The 15,181-nt window shown below is 43.9% G+C and overlaps 1 protein-coding gene across 1 annotated transcript in view; it reads right to left on the bottom strand.

Moving 5' to 3' along the window:
• Positions 1-1,174: 1,174 nt before the first annotated feature.
• PLXNC1 (plexin C1) overlaps positions 1,175-15,181 on the bottom strand; it is a 71,700-nt gene continuing 57,693 nt past the window's right edge. The window contains exons 24-31 of the mRNA XM_030002582.2: positions 12,217-12,271; positions 11,123-11,154; positions 10,927-11,034; positions 8,837-9,000; positions 8,250-8,397; positions 6,259-6,399; positions 6,095-6,169; positions 1,175-4,393 (exon numbers count right to left, since the gene is read on the bottom strand). Coding sequence (XP_029858442.2) covers positions 4,289-4,393; positions 6,095-6,169; positions 6,259-6,399; positions 8,250-8,397; positions 8,837-9,000; positions 10,927-11,034; positions 11,123-11,154; positions 12,217-12,271 — 828 coding nt within the window. The 3' untranslated portion in view covers positions 1,175-4,288. The remainder of the gene's footprint in view (positions 4,394-6,094; positions 6,170-6,258; positions 6,400-8,249; positions 8,398-8,836; positions 9,001-10,926; positions 11,035-11,122; positions 11,155-12,216; positions 12,272-15,181) is intronic.

The raw sequence follows: 15,181 nt of genomic DNA on the forward strand, positions 1-15,181 counted from the left end.
TTCCTTCATTATCAGTTTAGTAACAGAAACTTGTAAAGGATCAATTAATTTTTTTGATTTGACAGTGAAAACTGTCTTGGAAGTGTAGGAGTGATTTTTTCTGTTTGTGGTGTGGGGTTTTTGGTTTTTTGGTGTTTTTTTTAAATACTACAGTGAAACTACGAGACAGTGAGATATGCAGTGCGATTTCTTTTAATAGCTTATTGGATATGCTTTATTACTACAGTCTAATGACAACTGAATAACTACGTTGCATATGGTGATATTGTCATTGATTCAACTTTTCTATTCAAAGGCTGCATTTTTTATTTTCCATGCAGCCTGTAAGTATAAGGATTGTACTGCACTTTCTTGGGGAATTTGTTAGACTTCTCTGAGGAAAACAGTGTAACTACTAGAAGTAACAGCAGCTACTTCTATTGTCTCCTGCAGGATTAATTTGGAAAAAGTAACTCTCTGTGCCTGAGCCAGCTTTGCCAAATGTCACGTGCACTAACACTTAACCAGTGTATAATGGTTGCAGAGAGCTGGCGCGCAGCAGTCTGGCGTTTCTGTCCCTGGCTCTGGTTACGTGGTCTTCAGCAAGACTTCATCTGATGTCGGGGGGCAGGGAGGGTGGGTTATACAAACTGGGGAAGCCTTGGAGGGCAGAAAAAGGGTATTAGCAGGAGGAAGAATGATGGTTATCTACTGGTTCGTGGGCTCCCCTTCCCAGTCTGTCTCAGCTCCTTGGTTTTAACATTATTTTGACAGCTTTCTAGAAGTATCATCATACTCTCAGAGCCTTAAAGCATGAAGTTGTAGCACGGCTCTGGCCTGCGCAGCTTCCCAGAGGTGGGAAGGCTGCCGGGAATCCCCCACCCCGGGAATCCTCCCCTGCCCTAGGGCCGGCTGCTGAGTTTCAGGCCAGTACCCCTCTGCCCCCAGCACCGTACCTTCCTTTTTTTTGTAGTTCCTAACAAATACAAAACTTTCAGAGTGGCAGAAGTGGTTTGTGACACACGGTGCTGAGGCGGGTGGCTCTGCCTTGGAGCCTCGCAGGGCTGGAACTGCCGTGGTCCTCCTCAGCCAAAGCCAGCCAGTGTCTTGCGTGCTGTTCCTTGCGTGACCTTGGACTGCTACAAGCTGTGCTTGCTTTCTTTTAAACACTTTAAAATACACAAGTTAATCAAAATAACCTCCAAATGCATTTTATTCTAGATAAACCCTTACAAACACCAACATGTATTTGTCATTTGCACTTTTTTTTTAACCATTCATTTTAAACAACAGGTTAACTTCTGTACAACAGGAATTACTTTACATGTTAGTAAGATTTGACTTTAAACTAGATGACTGCAAAATAATGCTCTGTAAGCTAGTGTTAGAAAATATACTGTTTGCCATAGCAGTTTGCCTGTAAACATGTGAAAATAAGTTAAAGAGAAGTTTGCTTTCATTTCGGAGAATGCTGTTAGAATTGTTGGGTTGCCGTCATACAGCTTTAGTCAGAGGTGGTTCTTTTTGTCCGTGTTAACAGTAACAGTGAATTGCAGATACGGAAGGTGTGCCAATGTTTTGTGTGCTGACCCAAACCTACCAAAAGAGCCACAATCACTTAATTATACTTCACATCACTTTGTGAGATCCACTCGATGGGTTACAAAGTCCCAGCATGACTTTAAATGGTTTACTAACAGAGTGACACTGTTTAGGAGGCTTGAATAAAAGGCAATAATCCTATTCCAGGCTGTAGGCTAAGGCTACAGGGCCTGCTTCAACACATACTTAATCTCTAGAAATCATTAAAGCTAGTGTAGCAAACAAGCAGTAGTACAAATACAGAATAGGACCGATTTTCATTTCCTCATCATATAAACACATACAGTGAAGTTCACAGGATCAGACCCACGCAAACAGATTATATTTTACAGCTTTCCAAGCAGAAACGTTGCGGGGGTAGGGGGTGGTTTCTGCCTGTACAGAAGGTTACTGTTGAACAAAACTATCACAGTTCATTCAAATGCACTGCCAGCAAACACCTGAAGTGGAACGGAACTGCTGAGATGTCTGTCTAACTGGAAAGAGTAATCTGCTCATGCCCTTCCTTTAATATTAATTAAATTACTGTGCTTTTTTTTTTTTTTTAATTTATTTGATGTTGCTTTAAAATGTTAAGAATGATAAAAATCAAGCCCTTAAGTACAGGTATTCTAAGCTTAAGTGCTACTTAAGCCACAGTCCACTCCTAAGGACAGAGGGCAAGATAGGTTAGGGTTGGGGGTGAATTTTTTCCCAATCAAAATTAAACTTACCAAAATCTATTGTGCCAGGCAGAGAACTGCTGAAAGTACTGCAACATTGTAGTGCAGTTTCCTGAACAGAGCCATACATTCCATCAAGTATAAAGTGTAAAGTTAAGAGCAAGTGTAAGACTTTAAAAAAAAAAAAAAAAAAAAAAAAAAGCCATCACAGTATGGGTTGGTGGCTGCCCTCTTGGCTATGCAAGAGGTACAACTTGTGCAATCACATAGTAGGGAGGGGGCAGACCAGTAGGCAATGTTTGTGGTTTTGCTTTTTTTTTTTTTTCCACGTTAACAGGCAGCCTTGCTTCTACTGAAGCGTGGTTAGCATTCACTGGCACTGGCCGGGCGCATGCCGGGGCACCGTGCCTGGTGCCAGCACAGCCCCAGCACAGGCTTTCTATACCAAACTTGGGCCACCTGTGCCCTTCACAGCCCGTGGCACTGCCAAGGCAGGGGACAGCTCTTCCCTCTCCTGTGGGCCACTGCGCTACGCCACTCACCTCCCGTGGTGGATCCCTCCGGGAACGCGTGGAAACGTACCTCCGTCTCATCAACACCTTACCTCAGCTCTAAGGGCAGGCGGCAGCCTTAGTTAAGTGTCTCCGCGTGACCGAAGCGGAGCCCGCGGCAACAAAACGTTTCAGCTCCGTAGCGGGGGACGGGACCGGGACCGCGCTGGTGCCGTAGCAGAGCCAGAGCCACGGCTGCTCCTCCGTGGCTGCGCACGGTAGCCACTGCACCAGCCTCGTCTCAGCAGCATGGCCACGCACCTGCTTTCCAGCTGGGCTAACTTTAGCCATCAATGCAAATGTAATGGACAGCGGCCTTTTAAAACCGCCAAGCCTCAAAAAACACCCCAGCAGCGCTAAGGCAGTTAGTTACCCCCTCCCCACCCCCAACCCTAGCTAGCACGCTTGTATCAGTTTCTCAGACACAGCCAGAGGTTACATACACCAGCCCTCCTGTTCTTACATATTAAACTAATCCTTTGTGTGGACAACCTGAAAAAAAAAAACCCCCAAAACCACTGGCTTTAGATCTGTGAGGCCCCTGTACACCCACGGCAAGACTGGCCAGGACTGTCAGCACTGATGCATCGGGGCCGATCGTGCGCCGGAGTCCAGGTTTGGGCACCAAAGTGCGGCCGTCGCCAGCTGCTTCATCAAATCACAACAGTGTTCCGATGCAGTGCAGCTGCACGGAGGTTTCACATGTGAAGCCGCTCACAAGTGTTTCACAGCTTATTTAAGGATGGAAAGGTAGAAATGTAAACACAGACTGATGCCAGCCTAGCTCCTTTCTCCAAAAGCCTCCCTGCTCCACCCCACTCAGTGGTTGGCTTCACTTTGCAGGTGGAATTTCTAACCTCAGGAAGGTAAGTCCTGCTATGGGGCATTTGGCCTTCAAACCTCAGACCCACTTTTTCTGCTAAACGCACTTGTCCTAAGTGTCACTTTGGTGCTGGATTTTTTTTTTTTTTTTTGAACAGGAACCAGCGTACATTTGTCTGGAAGGAAGGAAACTGCAGCTGACCCGTATTCTGAAGCCGGAGCTCATCCTCACAGTTTGCCAAGGCTGCTGAAAGGATGTGGCGAAACATCAGCTTTCTCTCTTAAAAAAAAAAAGAGCTAAGCAACTTACAAGTTCACATGGGCAACTCTGACCTTGCAATGTGGTTTGCACATCTCCTGCAGGCTTGTTTTTAAGTAAGCAGAAAGCTTACTTTTAGGCAGTATTGTTGAACCAAAAGGTACATGTGTTCAAGTACCTAAAAATGCTGGCCCGGCCAACGCTAGACTCACTTTCGCTTTCACATGCCCACGTTTGAATATCTACCCCTGCCCATACTTCATTCCCAAATGTAGATATTACTTGGAATGGTCAGAGTGGAGAAGAGTGTCCAAATGTTTCAAACCCTGTACATATAGTCAGTCAAAACAGTTTGGGGAGCAGCAGCGCTTATTTAAAATCCCCCACAGTGACGCTGTGAGTCAGTGCTCTGCTCAAAGCCATTTGCATTTTTTCTTTTCATCAAATAGCGCTTTTACTTGCTGGAGCTGTTTCTGGACTTCTTCAAACCCCCGTTCTCGCTCAAGTTTGCTGACAATCTGTTAACAATTAGCAAAAAAGAGAATAATTTTTTTAGTGCTTATTTTACTTGCTGTTTTTAAAGCCTGCTTTTCTGCATTCCAACAACTAGTGGCAGAAAAATCCATCTGAATGCCTGCCTACATGTAAACATTCTATTCTGACTTGAACACTTTATTTTGGTAGTTTTCCTTTCAAGCCATTGTGATTACAGGATTTGCAACACTTCCACAAAAGAATGACAGAGCCAAGCAAGAAAACCAAAACAAATCCAACACATGCTCATCTCTTGAAGTGCGAGGCAAGGCCAGTGCTCCAGTTTTACCCGAGAGCAGATTTGCAAATGGTATTTTATTTCTCTGCCTTATAAACTGAGGGCAATAAACTGCTTCTCTTCCTCTAACCGGCCCACTTGGCACCGGCCCAGGTGATAGGAAGGAGCACTACTGCTGTCTGAAAACTCTCTGCTGGCAACTCTACAAAGTGACTGAGGTCTCAGCAAACAATGAATGAGGTTTAGCTACTCCCAGTCAAAAGCCAGAGAGGGAAAAGCAGAGGGAGGGTTTCCTTCTAAGGATGGGGTAAGTTTAGCCAGTACTAGCTTCAAAAACGCAAAAATGGGCCCTAAGATTAGAAAGCATTCTGAAGTCTCCTCTGTCAACAATTCTAATGAGCTTAATAAAGTGTAGTGCCATTCTGAGCATCATCCCAAGCTTTTTTAAGAGGCAAAGATTTGATGCCAAGCCCAGATAATTTGAGATATTAGAGACCAGAAGTGGTAAGCTAGCTAACGGGTGACTGAGAGCTGGATGATTACAGCAAGTGCTGATGCTGTGCTGCTGGGGATGAAAGATAGAAAGGTCTGGTTGCTGGGAGACCCAGACAACCTGCTGCAAGTGGTAAGGAGGCCTTCAGGCAACACCCCCCCAGCTGGCTCTTATCTGCGTCCCTGCGCAGGCACACACAGCCTCTGTCAAGGATGCTGCCGAGCAAAATGGAGTGGAGAATCCTATCATCATGCAAAGCGGAGGGCAGGGATTTTCTTACAAAGCAGCTTAGAGGTAGCCTGTGACTAAGTGCTTGCAGTTGAGAAAAGATTTCTTTTGTTAGCAATAGCAGGGACTGGAAGGTATAGCTTCTTTTCTTTAAGAGAAAGACTATTAGAGTGGAGCGTAAGAGGGCTATGATGGGAAAGGAGCAGAGACCTCTTGCTGTAAGGCTGCGTGTGCTCCGTTGAGGTGTTTGTACTGACTGTTAAATTGAAAGGCCTGGTGCTACAGTCTAATCTGATTTCTGAATCGGGAGGTAAATGGAGCGCATGCACCGGAGTTGTGACAGGCATTAGCAGATACTCTGGAAACCCAGTAAAACAAGAAGTCTAGACTAGATAGGAACTTTCTCGAAACTGCAGGGAGAATTTCGTTGGTACTGTCCCTGTGAATCAGAGTGGTGACAGTAACGGTGCATTTACAAACCTTTGGCCTGTGACTCCTCTGAGAGGTGGGGGCTCCAGCCACCCCAGGGGCCGCACTGCTCTGGTCCCCCCCAGCTCAGCGGGAGGAGCAGCCTCGGCTCCGTCACCGAGGGGCTGTCTCTGGAGTGGCAGCCAGTAAGTCACACACCAGGCCAGCCCTCGGTTACTTTGTCGAGCCCAACTTTCCAGCCTGAGGCAGCAAGTTAACATTGTTAAGGGGTTAAGCAGGAATAGCAGACGTGCTTACCTCATCATAATATTTCACTACGTATTTGTAGATTTCAATCAAGGCCACTTTCTCATTAAATTCATTTTCATGTTTCTAAAACAGAAAACAGTTCTGGTCAGATAGTTCTCCTTTTTAAAAAACTTAACATAAAAGCAAATGAAGTTGCCACTTCTCAACCATACCTTAGATTCCTGAGTTAGAAATTCTTCAACCTCTGAAGTGGTCAGTGGAGGCAGATCCCTGATGGCTTTATAGTACGCTTTCACCTCCTTCTTGTAGAGCGGAATGTCTTTAGCATAGAGAAGTTTATTTGTTGGTGCTTCCTTAAAAGAAAACATTTGAAGCCTTGTCAATTTTCACAGCACAGATTTCCTAAGGTTCCACCTCCACATAGTTAATTGCATCTAATTGTGTCTGTTCTCTGTGTGACTCATTTCTCTTTGCAGTGATTATATGCAAGGAATCAAGGTTATGAAATAAAGATGAAGAACAGACGCAGGACCTCAGTAACAGTGCATTGTGTTTCATGACAGTTGCCATATTATTATTTCTACTGGTATCAGGAGTGATGAACATTTGTCCCTTAGACGTAGTTTCCTTTCTTCCTTCCTCCTCACCCCTCCCCGAACCTGAAAGATTGTGAAAGCTGAACCAGAGGGCTTGAGGCCGATACCCTATTTAACATACAGGACACAGCAGTGCTGTGGAAAGTTCCCCAAGGGTAACATGCCAGAGAGCCTTGCTAGATCCTGTCCTGGCAGAGGTTCCCCTGAAACTCTTTGGTCCCTACTACTCCTTTCGCTCGGGGGTTCGAGGGCACGGAGAGCTGACTGCCAGGCATGCACAGCCAAAGGGATTTATTCTTTTCCCCAGGGCTTCAACAACCCAGGTCAGCACTGACCTACCAGGCAGCATGAGGCTCATCCGAGAACATAAATGCTGATGTTTGTGGTAGGAGCCAAAGCCCCACCTGGAAACTGTGTTTTCAGAATGTAAAAGTGGGGGCTGGTAGTTTCCTGTCACTGCTCTAGTTTAAATTCTGGGGAATAAATGACACAACCATGTGATATCTTGTCACTACTGTTTCCACTGTGTGATGAAATGATTTAAATGTTTGTTTTCTAAGTGGCTAAAGAATGTTTTAGGATAAAACGCTAAAAATCATGAAAGTAAATACACTGTAGTACTAAAAGGCCACAAGATGTTTATTGCATTGCAAACCTTTATCAGGTTTCAGCATCCCTTTTCACATGGCTAATGGGAGCTGTTGTATCAACAGTACTTCACATTGGATGTTAAGCACAGAAACCTAAGAGACCATTTGCAGTTTTTCCATCAAGTGATGTGATTAGTTTTAATTCATGGCACTTCACTCCTAAAATAAGATAAATAAGCACATTATTTGTTATTTACCTTTAACAGATGAGCAGTTGGTTCAGAGCACATAGGAAATTAGTCCATTTTTATATGAGGGTTTTTTAGGCTAAAAAAATCTCTAGCCTGTTTTTCTTGGTCGTATGAACCTGAACAAATGCTTCCTGCTTTGGTCCAAAGAAAAGGAAAATATCCTTGGGAAAAATGAAGTATTCCTGATCCCCAGAGTTCTGGACACTGTACTAAAGAGCTTTTGAATGTAAGATTTCTGGACTCATTACTCCAGCAAATAATTTTGCATATAAAAACAGAGCAGCTAATACATGTGAAAGGAACTGTTTCAAACTTCAGAGCTCTTTCAAGTGTTCTTATAGCTCCCAGTAGCTTACTGTGTGTTTTCTGCACATTGGTGTGTGGCAGACAAAATCTGGACTACTTATCAAATAACGTTAATACTTTTAAGACCAGTGTTTAAAAATTCTTTAAAACTTCCTTAAAATCTTACAATTTCCACCCTCTTCCACAAATTCTATAAACACATTGTGCAGAAACTAACTGCAGAGAAGACAAGCAGCAGTTAACTATCAATATGGCATTCTAGTAGCTGTATCTGACTACTCCAGTGAATTCTTCAGTCATGTGAGATGGAGCAACAAGGAATGGAAACCCAGCTTAATTACACCACTGATAGTTTGGCCCCCCCATGTCATCAGATCCAGGACTTCATCCCCTAAATCATTATACAGTTGCAAAAGACATTGCTTGAGAAGTTAGCAAAAGACTGGAAGGGCAGCATTACCTTCCCCAGTGTCTGTTCTGCTAGAGAAAAGGCATCCATGAAAGCTTGTGCGATTACAGACAAACAGCCATCTATATGTGAAGTCTTCTTAATATCAAAGACAAATTGCGGATTCTTCAGTATGTTCACCCAGAAACGAAGAGGAAGACTAGAGAGAGAAAGAACAAGCATCTTTAACCACTCAGGTAGCACAACTGCTTTAAAATGGTAGTTTAATTGCACTGCACTCATGGAAAGAAGCACATTTCTGGGCTGCTTATTCATGTAAAAAATGGATCAGGGAACACAGGCTACCGAGCAAACACATCAGTTAGTCACCCTTCCCTCTTCAAATAATGCTCTCAACCTGCAGGTACTTCTTTCTGAGTGTAAAGTCAGTATGCAGACTTTGAAGTCCTGGAAGCTATGGTGGTTTGTATCAGTACCCAGTCAATATGCTAAAATTACTGGGATCCACAAAGCCAAACCACATCTTCACCCAGACATGCCAAAATCTTATTCTTCTGATCACAGGTGACCTGTTCCATCTTTGCAACATTACATTTTCAGAGAGTGCATGCACTCCTGCGCATATCATATGAGCATACCTGTTGGTTTTCCATATATGGACCACATCAGGATCAGTAATTTTTTTGCTCTCAGCCTGGGCATCCAGAAAGTCAAAAAAGTACTTGATGGCAACGGGTGCTTTATTGTTGGGTAAACTCCAAATGCTCCTAAAGAGCTTTTCAACAACTGAATGAATTGCAACCTGAAAAGTAAGAAAATGAATAGTGCTACTATTACACAAGAAAAGAATAGGATTTCTTGTCTCAGAGAGCTGAGCTTGCCGCAAGGCAACCACACACAGAAACTACAATACACTTGTGGTAAACATCTAGGCCATAGGTTATTGGCAAACAAGACAGTCAATAACAAAAATGAAACTACAAATACACCATAATGAGCTGCTTTCAAATGTCACACGTCCTATCACTTCAGGAGAATTGTGGTGAACTTTGTGATAAATCGTAGGTGGAAGGAATCACTCGTTCCAACAAAGACAACATCAACTGTTTGGATACTGTTGGCACCCTTGCTAAAGGCATTTCGAACTTGTGACTGGAAGAGGGAGGTGAGCAAAAGGAGTTTAACCAGTTTTCTAGGGCACTGGTCTTTGTGGTGCCATCTGCGACACATGTTGAACACATGTGCTCATCAACACTTCACAGCCAAGTGACTGTGGCACTCGATCTAATTCTAGGATAACAGCTTTGGGTGGCATACAAAGACACTAGTATTAGAGAGAAGAACTGAAACTGGGTATTTCTGATCCAGAAGTGAAGCTATTTGGCTCACAAAAGCAAGGACTTAGTTACTGATGGACTCACTGACATCAGCACAGAGTATTCATAAGTAGAGGCAAACAAAGCAAAACACTGTTCTGTGCTTTTTTTCTTCACATCTGTTCTGAAGCTCAGTTCAGCCCAACCTTCTCTCAACGAGAAGGATTTAAGTGTATCCCAGGGCCTCGATGCGCTACTGGCCCGTTCATTTCACATGGTAAACGCTGCAATTGTGTCTGGGTGCGTGTATGGGTGAGAGAGACATGATTCGATGCAATTTCCTTTAGTGCATGGCATATCATGGGTGGAATTCCACAGTGAAGGATATCATAGCACTGTTGTTCAGAGCACTATCCTACTTTGGAGAAAGAGATGATTAATCTAAAGCCCTTTAAAAGGACTGTTTCTTAAGAGCCTGATCTTTTCTTTTGTACTTCTGTCTTCCACCATAAGATATTACTGGTTTACTCCAGTAATTCCTAAGGGCTTATTTCAGTTTCCACAGCTAATGAGACATGACCAGTCTTCACTCTCACTTTGGGTAGTGTCCCAAATTACTTCGGATGCTATCAACAATCTAATTAAATAATGATTGATAGATTTTTAAATGCAAGAAGCCCACAATCATCATCCCTTCAGGCCTCTTGTATCGCACAGCTCTCAGTGTTGTGCACTGATTAATATTTTAAGTATTATGCTGTTGCAAAGAGTTTTATAACCCTTTTGAGTAAGTCAGAAACAAGATGACATTACTGGAGGGAGTGAGCAGGGCTTATTCCTAAGGAATGCACATTGTATAAATAAGGTAATTGTATTATAAATCCTAAGGACCTTGTTTTTAAAATTTATGTAGTTATTTTGGATGCTTAATTTGAGACCCTAAAAGATATTTCATTTCATGGGCAGCATGTTGTGAAACTCAGGCCTTGGAAGTTGTCTCTAAGCTGGGCAAACTGTAGTAGAGGGTGAGGAGGTTGTTGACTGAAAGCTGTCTCTCCAAGAGGAATCGTTCTTGCTCTACGGGACTCAGTGGCAAAACTCACTTTCTGTAAGCTCAATAACCACCTTTTTTCTTTAACCTGAGAAAAAAGGTTGTGCTTACTGAGGAGATAGAGAGGGCAAGTAATAGACAATTTTAGAACTCTAGCATTAGAACACGTGAAATGTGTCTATCACTGCAAATGGTTATAATCCATAGTTAGCACAGTGATTTTTGTAGGCTACCTTTTTATTTAACATTTGATATACATGCAGGAAGTCTGCGTAATTTCTGCTTTAATTTCTATTTCTGTTGTGCCAAACTAGCCAAGCCTAACATCAGCCCTCCCCCAAAATAAGGTTTTACAGTTTACCTTTGTTGACAGAAGCTTTGTCAGATACATTTCTTTCACTTTGAATTTTTGCTTTCCTTTGTGACCTGTTCCTTTCACATCTTTGTTTGCTTCGGAGTCTGGTAAAATCTGTTGTGAAGAGATTAGAGAGATTACACAGATACAAATACAGCTTAGCATTAAATCTACCACTTAACAGTGTAATGACTGAACTCACCAAATGACAGTGTTCATCGGAGTACTCCACATCTAAACACCAGAAAGCAGAGAGCAAACAGGCATTAATGAAACACACAGCTACAAGCTTGTGAATTCTGCGGGGCTCCGGGCTGTGCAGCAGGGTGCATGCCAGGATGCCGAACAAGCAGGCTGGGTGTCATGCTTTCCTGCCTGCAGCATGGGGGAAGCCTCTAAGAAATGCACAGGTCCTGGTTCACCTCCCCAGTGCCAACCTGTAGCTCAGACCACTAAGCTAGGGCATCATCATCTGCTGCTGGGGTAAGCTGGTAGCAAATTGCAGCTCCTCTGAAAGGAGGACAACAGACAGCAGATGAGACGATTGCATTGGTTTAGTCTGTAAGAGCACTCAGTGCAGGCGGGCTGAGGTCAGGCTTGAAAGCAACAGCTGAGAACAGACAACCCTGGTCTTGCTGAGGGAGAGAGCAATGCCATCCCAGGGACTTGCACCTCAGGGACACATCTCTCCTAACTTTAGATGTCCACTTTGATGGGGAGGTGAATCACAGGCTAGGAGCGTCTGTTTCTGCCCAGGGGCTACAGAAGTCCACCTTCCCTGAGCCACCAGCTGGGCTGGAGCAACCTGCATCACAGCAGTAGGTGAGATGAACTGACCCCTTGTAAGCACCCTTTAACTCCTGACCTGCTGTTGAGACAGCCGAGTCAAAGTTTTCAGAAACACTGTCAACAGAATAAGGAAAATTCCAAAACTGTGGTTTTGTATTATGCCAGGGCATGCTCCCTGTGTTGGTCTCAGCAGTCAGCACTTTGTGTCACCTGGGCTTCCCTGCCCTGCTTTCCTGCCTGTGAGTCTGTATCTTTAAGCATTCATTTGCTGAGGACTCTAAGTCCTTCTGTCTTTCTTTCCTTTGCCTTCTTCCCTCCTCCTAGGCCCACTGTGCCTGCCAGAGGCCCAGAGCCAGGGTAACATGGCTCTTCATTTGGCTCAGCTATATCAAAGTGCCAAGTTTTCTGACCTCCTATTGACCGAGATACAACCTGTCATAACTCAGCTCTCTGCATTCCCAGCCCATTCTCCACGAAAGATTAAATAGGTTGCAGTCAATTTGTTACCTGATCGGGTATTTGCCTTCTTTTTAAAGACTTTTATGGTTGCTCCATTTGAAATCTGAAAGCAAAAACAAACATATGCTGAAACAAAAGTGTCTACAATTTACGAAACCCTCAGTTTCATTTCCTCTGTCCTTAAGTCCGTGGCAGCGCAGGAGCGTGCCAGCCCGCTTTGTTCTCACCATGGTGTGCACGGCTCTCAGCAGGCAGCCAGGGCCAGGCTTTCAGGCATGGGCAGCAGTTGCAGTTTGTTAGCCTTACCTGGCAAGGTGGGAAGGCAGCTCTTCCAACAAACCGGCCTTTCAGACTTTTCCCTTTCTTTGGTTTTTCTGGTTCAGCCCCTATTTGGCCATTTTTGTTTTCATGTACTGCTTTGTGCTGCTTCTTAACCTAAACGATTCTACGATTCTATAATTCTTGCACCCACCTTTCTACAGATTGCCCAGGCTGAATTCTCTGGCTCCAGAGCAATAGGATCTTATGGGAAGGTGAGGCAGGGAGGAGAACACAAGGATGATTTCTCTTCCAGCCCCCTTTCTTCCAGCTCAGTCCATTTCCCCCATGCCTTACGGTGGGGCCATGTTGAGGGACTAGCCTGGTGCTCCCAAGAACTATTTTCAAACTGAGCAAAATATTTACACCTTGTGGACTGTAAGGTCAAGATCCTTATCTAGCTACCTTGGGATTTCTAGTAAAAATCTACCCCCTTCCTTCCCTGAATTTATAGGGCTGCCAGGATGGTAACTATTATCTTTAAAAGAAACTGGCAGGTCATGCTTTTATTGTCAAAGAGTAACTCAAAAACGGTTCCCACTGAGAACTACACCACTGCTCTGCTGTCAAATGTTGGGTCTTGCCAAGTGCTAGTGTACTTCCCTCTATAATTACAAAAACAACTGGCCAGTTCTAGGAAGGGATCTCTGCCAAAATAATTTAAGTGTTTTTTAAACCTTGGCAGCCAGCCTTGTGTGAGAAACCAGTTTAAACATTAAGATACTCTATCAAAAGCTGTCTTGTGCCAAAGAAATCTGCACTTACACTTGCTCCTGGAAAGTAAATGCAATCTATTTTATAAGTATGATTTTTTGCAGCGTTTCCATTTACATACAGCGTTTCAGAGCTCTGTCAGATAACACAGAGCACTTTAAAATGACACTGCAAGTAGGAATATGCTCTAAGGCTAGCTTGTGAGGCGACACAAACACCTAGAGAGTCCTCCTACTTGGCCTTGAAGATAGGTAAACAGGAACTGGGCTACCCAGCAGCTTACCCCCTCCCAGAGCGGTGTGGGCAAAACGCTGCTTCAACTCCCTCTCCAAGAAGCAGGAGAGCAGCTCAATGCTGAAGTGTGTTGGCTCCTGTCCTGAGGGAGATGGGCAGAGCTTGGAGGAAGAACCATGCTTCCCTCCAGGAACCAGAGGCGTTGGTGCAGTGCAGCCATGATCCAAGCCCCTACTTCAGGTTTTATTTCTGGTACAAATGATGCTTTTAGTGGAAAAAAAAGTGGAATATGCTTTCCCTTCTTTATCATTACTGCAGCAGCCATACTTGCTGTTTATTTCAGTGTGATCCAATAAAAAATAAAGCAAGCCCTTCTTTTTGTGTCCTGCTGCCTAAATCAATTTTCACGGTGGGCTGCTCCCATGGGCCCCTCAAAACATCTTTGTCAGCTGCGTTACTGAGGGGGACAAACAGGGAGAGGGGAGATCTGTTCGGATCCACACAACATGGAGTACAGCTACTTTGCAAAACAGAAGATGGAGTAGTGTGGCTCTATGCCTCTTCCTTGTTCTCCAGGCTTCCTGTCCTCCCTATAATCCAGTTCTTGTCAGTGAGCTCTCCGGATCATGCATTCAAATTCGCTCTCTGGGACTGTGCCTGCTCCTGGAATGCGTGATGCTGCTACAGGTTGAGAAATTGGAGATCTGTGACTGGAGAGCAGATCTGAAAGCAGTTCTCCAGCTCTCTTCTTGCATGGGAAATAGGACATCATGATGTCATAGGACATCATCAATAGGACAGCAACTTTCTTGTCAAGGCTTGTGGTTATTCTCATGCAAACCATAGTGCAGACCTCAAATAATCACATCAGTAACCCTACTAGGAGCAAAAAATTAAGAGCAAAAGGAGCACAAAAGTCAGAGACACATGAAAGTCTAGTAAGAGTACAGTGATTTTTTTTTCCCTTCAGAAACACCACACAAAAATGCAAACATCCCCTACTTGTGCATTTTAAAAATCAGTGTAGAAACTAATGTCTGCTTTTTCAAAAGTCCCTGGTGATTCTGGGACCTTTACAATACAACCCTCATGCTCCAGTATCTTAAAAAGATTTGATAGTACTTCCCAGTTTCAAAATCTGGTTATTTTCTAGCATTTAAGCCTGGCAAACAAAAAGAAAAATTCAGGCTTGCCACAAAACTCTCGGCATTGTTGAAATGTACGTTGGAATTCCTCAGGCAATGTTACTACTCTCACTGTGTATGCAATGTTCCTTTTTCTTGCTAACTAGAAACCTTCACATTCCTTTTTGCATTAATATGCATACAAGAAAATAAACTAGATATGCTAATGGCTGACACTCGCCACTAAGCCACTGCCTAAAACGCCACTAAGCTTCTGCCTAAAATGTACATTATTTTGTCAGTGTCAGAAAAAGTGAACTAAAATATCTAACAGAGATACCCAGCACGATTTCCATAAGGCAGCTGCTAAGCTATAATTAGTGTAGTTACAGCTTTGCAAAAACAACTGAACCCCCAACCTAACTTGCATCTGCCTGTAGAAACCTCAGACAAAAACAAGGGCTAGGACAAAGATACCCAGAGATGACAATGACCAACTGGAGCAGACTCATCTGCCATGAGGTATGGCACCCATGAGCCATGGCGTGCCATGAGCTCAGGAAGTGCAAAAAGCTGCCAGGTAAAATCAGGGAGCACTTGCAATAGCTGCCTGTGGTAAGAAG

Source organism: Aquila chrysaetos, chromosome 26 (genome assembly GCF_900496995.4).
Source record: "Aquila chrysaetos chrysaetos chromosome 26, bAquChr1.4, whole genome shotgun sequence".
Classification (NCBI taxonomy): Eukaryota; Metazoa; Chordata; class Aves; order Accipitriformes; family Accipitridae; genus Aquila; species Aquila chrysaetos.